The 5,770-nt window shown below is 57.2% G+C and overlaps 1 protein-coding gene and 1 long non-coding RNA gene across 3 annotated transcripts; one reads left to right on the top strand and one right to left on the bottom strand.

The window, feature by feature from the left end:
* The first annotated feature begins 1,918 nt into the window (after positions 1-1,918).
* Positions 1,919-4,838, top strand: SNRPD2 (small nuclear ribonucleoprotein D2 polypeptide). 2 transcript variants are annotated; one of them, XM_041422483.1, is made up of 3 exons: positions 1,919-2,124; positions 4,199-4,340; positions 4,481-4,838. In XM_041422483.1, exons 1-3 carry the CDS (start codon positions 1,973-1,975, stop codon positions 4,511-4,513), a joined length of 327 nt encoding a protein of 108 aa, XP_041278417.1. In that variant the 5' UTR covers positions 1,919-1,972; the 3' UTR covers positions 4,514-4,838. The 2 variants fall into 2 exon arrangements, with proteins under 2 accessions (XP_041278417.1, XP_041278416.1); XM_041422482.1 differs by having other exon boundaries at positions 4,199-4,566.
* LOC121345493 lies at positions 4,510-5,178 on the bottom strand. Its single transcript, XR_005953977.1, has 3 exons — positions 4,875-5,178; positions 4,615-4,754; positions 4,510-4,584 (listed from the first exon to the last, which is right to left on the bottom strand). It is a non-coding gene; the product is annotated as an uncharacterized LOC121345493 (long non-coding RNA).
* Positions 5,179-5,770: the final 592 nt, after the last annotated feature.

Below are 5,770 nucleotides of genomic sequence, written 5' to 3'. Positions count from 1 at the left end.
ACCAGTACAGGGCACAAACTGGGACCAGTAGAGGGTGCAAACTGGGACCAGTACAGGGTGCAGACTGGGACCAGTACAGGGCACAAACTGGGACCGGAACTGGGACCAGTACAGGGTGCAGACTGGGACCAGTACAGGGTGCAGACTGGGACCAGTACAGGGTGCAGACTGGGACCAGTACAGGGCACAAACTGGGACCAGTGCAGGGTGCAGACTGGGACCAGTACAGGGTGCAGACTGGGACCAGTACAGGGTGCAGACTGGGACCAGTACAGGGCACAAACTGGGACCAGTACAGGGCGCTAACTGGGACCAGAGCAGGGCACAAACTGGGACCAGTACTGGATGTTAACTGGGACCAGAACTGGGACCAGTACCAGTCGCTAACTGCGACCAGTACAGGGTGTTAACTGGAACCAGTACCAGATGCTAACCGGGACCAGTACAGAGTGCAAACTGGGACCAGCACCAGAATGAGACTGGGACCAGTACAGGGTGCAGACTGGGACCAGCACCGGTCACTAACTGGGATCAGCACTGGAATGGGACTGGGACCAGCACACAGCACAAACTGGCACCAGTATAAGGCACAAACTGGCACCAGTATAAGGCACGAACTGGTCCCAGTACCAGTCACCAGCTGGCACCAGTACTGGTCGCTAACTGGCACCAGTACAGGGCACAAACTGGGACCAGTACCGGGCACTAACTGGCACCAGTACTGATCGCTAACTGGAACCAGTACCAGTCGCTAACTGGGACCAGTACCGGGGACAAACTGGCACCAGTACCGGTCGCTAACTGGGACCAGAACTGGAACCACTACCAGGCACTAAGCGCGCCCTCCGCTCCCACCCGCCGAGCCCCCTCCTCGGACACGCCCCCTCCCGCAGGCCACGCCCCCCGAGCGTCACGCCCCCCTCGGGACACGCCCCTCGCTCACACACCCCCGGCGGGACACGCCCCCGCCGCGAAATGCCGCCACAGGACACGCCCCCTTGGTGAACACGCCCCTTTAGGGAGTGCCACACCCCTTTGGGATAAGCCACGCCCCTTTATGGATCACGCCCCTCATTAGAATGCCCTATGAGGAACGCCCCCTCTGTGACACGCCCCTTTGGGGGACCACGCCCACTGGTGGATGGGCCCCTGCGGTACCACACCCTTCTAATAGACCACGCCCATTTCCTGGCCACGCCCTTCGAACACACACCCTTTTGTGGGCGTGGTCTGTTCCTGGCCACACCCACTCACCTGGGCACGGACACGCAAAGTCCCGCTCATTTCTTTGGCCACGCCCCCTTGGGCACGTGTCGATTGCCGGCCCTGAGGCCACGCCCACAAATCACCGGCCACGCCCCCCGCGACCCCCAAAATTCCCTTTGAGCCCTCCCAAAATCCATCGACCCCCAAAATTCCCTTTGAGCCCCCCCAAAATCCATCAAATTGTCCCCAAATCCCCTCTGAGAGCCCCCAAAATTCCCCTGGGACCCCCAAAATCCCCCTGAGCTCCCCCAAATTCCTTCCGGGACCCCCAAAATCCCCCTGGATTCTCCCAAATTCCCCCAGATTTCCCTCTGGGACCCCCAAAATCCCCTCCAAGACCCCAAAATCCCCCCAAATCCCCCCAAATTCCCTCTGCAACACCCCAAATTCCTCACGGGTCCCCCAAAATCCCCCTGAATTGCCCCAAATTCCCTCCCGGGCCCCCCCAACCCCCCCCACCTGTCCCGTGTCCCCAAACCTGTCCCCATCCCCATCCTGCCCTGTCCTGTCCCCATCTGCAGGAGCCAGGTGTCCCCCGGTGTCCCCACGATATCTGTCCCTGTGTCCCCCTGTTCCTTTGATGTTCCCCTGATTTCTGTGATGTCCCCATGGTATCCTGATGTCCCTGTGATGTCCCTGATGTCCCCACGGTGTCCCCAATGTCCCCAACGTCCCCAGGAGCCTGCTGAACAAGCCCAAGAGCGAGATGACCCCCGAGGAGCTGCAGAAGCGCGAGGAGGAGGAGTTCAACACGGGCCCGCTGTCGGTGCTGACGCAGAGCGTCAAGAACAACACGCAGGTGCTCATCAACTGCCGCAACAACAAGAAGCTGCTGGGCCGCGTCAAGGCCTTCGACAGGTGCGCCTCCGTGTCCCCAGGGTGTCCCCAAGGTGTCACCAGGGTCCCCATGGTGTCCCCATGGTGTCCTCAGTGTCCCCATGGTGTCCCCATGGTGGTCTCAGTTCTCCCAAGTTCAGCTCGGTGTCATCATGGGTTCCCCTGGGCCTTCAGCAGATTCATCTCCAGGGTTTTCAATGTCCCCAAGGTGTCCCCAAGGTGTCACCTGGGTCCCCAAGGTGTCACCAGGGTCTCTATGATGTCCCCATGGTGTCCCCAATGTCCCCTCGGTGTCCCCAGGGTCACCACGGTTCTCCCAAGGTCAGCTCCGTGTCATCATGGGCTCTCCTGGGCCTTCAGCAGATTCATCTCCAGGGGTTTTAATGTCCCCAAGGTGTCACCAAGGTGTCACCTGGGTCACCAAAGTGTCACCTGGGTCACCAAGGTGTCACCAGGGTCCCCATGATGTCCCCACTGTGTCCTCAGTGTCCCCATGGTGTCCCCAGGGTCACCACAGTTCTCCTAAGGTCAGCTTGGTGTCATCATGGGTTCCCCTGGGCCTTCAGCAGATTCATCTCCAGGGTTTTTAATGTCCCCAAGGTGTCCCCAAGGTGTCACCTGGGTCACCAAAATGTCACCTGGGTCACCAAGGTGTCACCAGGGTCCCCATGATGTCCCCACTGTGTCCTCAGTGTCCCCATGGTGTCCCCAGGGTCACCACAGTTCTCCCAAGGTCAGCTCGGTGTCATCATGGGTTCCCCTGGACCTTCAGCAGATTCATCTCCAGGGTTTTCAATGTCCCCACGGTGTCACCAAGGTGTCACCAGGGTCCCCATGATGTCCCCACTGTGTCCTCAGTGTCCCCATGGTGTCCCCAGGGTCACCACAGTTCTCCCAAGGTGAGCTCGGTGTCATCATGGGTTCCCCTGGGCCTTCAGCAGATTCATCTCCAGGGTTTCCAATGTCCCCAAGGTGTCACCAGGGTCCCTGTGATGTCCCCTCAGTGTCCCCATGGTGTCCCCATGGTGGTCTCAGTTCTCCCAAGGTCAGCTCGGTGTCCTCAAGGGCTCCCCTGGGCCTTAGACAGGTTTGTCCCCAGTGTCCCCAAAGTGTCCCCAAGGGCTCCATGGGGTCCCCAGGGTCAGATCAGTCTCCCTACAGTGTCCCCCCATTTCCCCCCAAAATCCCTTTTTCTTTTCCCAAAATCCCATTTTTCACCCCCAAAACCCCATTTTTTTCCCCAAAATCCCATTTTTCCCCTCAAATCCTCTTTTTTTCCCCAAATTCCCATTTTCCCACCCAAAATCCCATTTTTTCCCCAAAATCTCTTTTTTATTCCCCAAAATCCCATTTCCCACCCCCAAAATCCCATTTTTTCCCCCCAAAATCCCACGGTGTCCCCATGGTGGTCTCAGTTCTCCCAAGGTCAGCTCGGTGTCCTCAAGGGCTCCCCTGGGCCTTAGACAGGTTTGTCCCCAGTGTCCCCAAAGTGTCCCCAAGGGCTCCATGGGGTCCCCAGGGTCAGATCAGTCTCCCTACAGTGTCCCCCCATTTCCCCCCAAAATCCCTTTTTCTTTTCCCAAAATCCCATTTTTCACCCCCAAAACCCCATTTTTTTCCCCAAAATCCCATTTTTCCCCTCAAATCCTCTTTTTTTCCCCAAATTCCCATTTTCCCACCCAAAATCCCATTTTTTCCCCAAAATCTCTTTTTTATTCCCCAAAATCCCATTTCCCACCCCCAAAATCCCATTTTTTCCCCCCAAAATCCCATTTCCCACCCCCAAAATCCCATTTTTTTCCTCCAAAAATCCCTTTTTTTTCCCCCAAAATCCCATTTTTTCCCCCCAAACACCCCATTTTTTTTCCCCAAAATCTCTTTTTTCCCCCTCAAATCCTCTGTTTTTCCCCAAAATCCCATTTTCCTCCCAAAAAACCCATTTTTTTCTCCAAAAATCCCATTTTTTCCCCCAAAATCCCATTTTCCCACCCAAAACCCCATTTTTTTCCTCCAAAAATCCCATTTTTCCCCCAAAAACCCCCCTTTTTTTTTCCCAAAAACCCCATTTTCCCCCCAAAATCCCGTTTTCCCCCAGGCACTGTAACATGGTGCTGGAGAACGTCAAGGAGATGTGGACGGAGGTGCCCAAGAGCGGCAAAGGCAAGAAGAAATCCAAGCCGGTCAACAAGGACCGCTACATCTCCAAGATGTTCCTGCGCGGAGACTCCGTCATCGTGGTGCTGCGCAACCCCCTCATCGCCGGGAAGTAGGGAATTCCTGCTGGGAACATCCTCTGGAACCTTCCGGAACCATCCCGGATCTCCATGGAACCTTCCAGAGCTCCCTGAACCTTCCCCAGAGCGGCTCCGTCATCGTGGTGCTGCGCAACCCCCTCATCGCCGGGAAGTAGGGAATTCCTGCTGGGAACACCCTCTGGAACCTTCTGGAACCATCCCGGATCCCCCTGGAACCTTCCGGAACCTTCCAGATCCTCTTGGAACCTTCTGGAACGTTCCCCAGAGCGGCTCCGTCATCGTGGTGCTGCGCAACCCCCTCATCGCCGGGAAGTAGGGAATTCCTGCTGGGAACACCCTCTGGAACCTTCCGGAACCATCCCGGATCCCCCTGGAACCTTCCAGAGCTCCCAGAACCTTCCCCAGAGCGGCTCCGTCATCGTGGTCCTGTGAATCCCCCTCATCGCCGGGAAGTAGGGAATTCCTGCTGGGAACACCCTCTGGAACCTTCCGGAACCTTCCAGATCCTCTTGGAACCTTCCAGAACCTTCCAGAACCTTCCCCAGAGCGGCTCCGTCATCGTGGTCCTGTGAATCCCCCTCATCGCCGGGAAGTAGGGAATTCCTGCTGGGAACACCCTCTGGAACCTTCCGGAACCATCCCAGATCCCCCTGGAACCTTCCGGAACCTTCCAGATCATCTGGGAACCTTCCAGAGTTCCGGCGTCATCGTGGTGCTGCGCAACCCCCTCATCACCGGGAAGTAGGGAATTCCTGCTGGGAACATCCTCTGGAACCTTCCGGAGCCTTCCAGAACCATCCCAGATGCCCCTGGAAGCTTCCGGAACCTTCCAGAACCTTCCCCAGAGCGCCTCGGTCATTGTAGTCCTGCACAACCCCCTCATCGCCGGGAAGTAGGGAATTCCTGCTGGGAACATCCTCTGGAACCTTCCGGAGCCTTCCAGAACCATCCCAGATGCCCCTGGAAGCTTCCGGAACCTTCCAGAACCTTCCCAGAGCATCACCGGCGAATAGAGAATTCCTGCTGGGAACATCCTCTGGATCCATCTGGAACCTTCCCAGATTCCCCCTGGAACCTTCCGGAACTTTCCAGAACCATCCCAGAATCTCCCCGGAACCATCCGGAACCATCCCGGATCCCCCTGGAACCTTCCAGAACCTTCCTGGAACCATCCCGGATCTCCACGGAACCTTCCGGAACCTTCCAGAGCCCCCAGAACCTTCCCCAGAGCGACTCCCTGGAACTTTCTGGAACTTTCCAAACCCCCCAGGACCCCCCCAAATCCCCCTGGATCCCTTCAGGACCCCCCCAGATCCCCTCCCCCCCCATTCCCGGCCGGATTTTGGGGGGATTTTAGGGATTTTTTGGGGGATTTTAGGGGGGATTTCAGAGTTTTTTGGGGGGATTTTGGG

Source organism: Onychostruthus taczanowskii, unplaced genomic scaffold, assembly GCF_017590055.1.
Source record: "Onychostruthus taczanowskii isolate IOZ18803 unplaced genomic scaffold, ASM1759005v1 scaffold735, whole genome shotgun sequence".
NCBI classification, from domain to species: domain Eukaryota; kingdom Metazoa; phylum Chordata; class Aves; order Passeriformes; family Passeridae; genus Onychostruthus; species Onychostruthus taczanowskii.
This window is presented reverse-complemented; position numbering and strand designations above follow the sequence as displayed.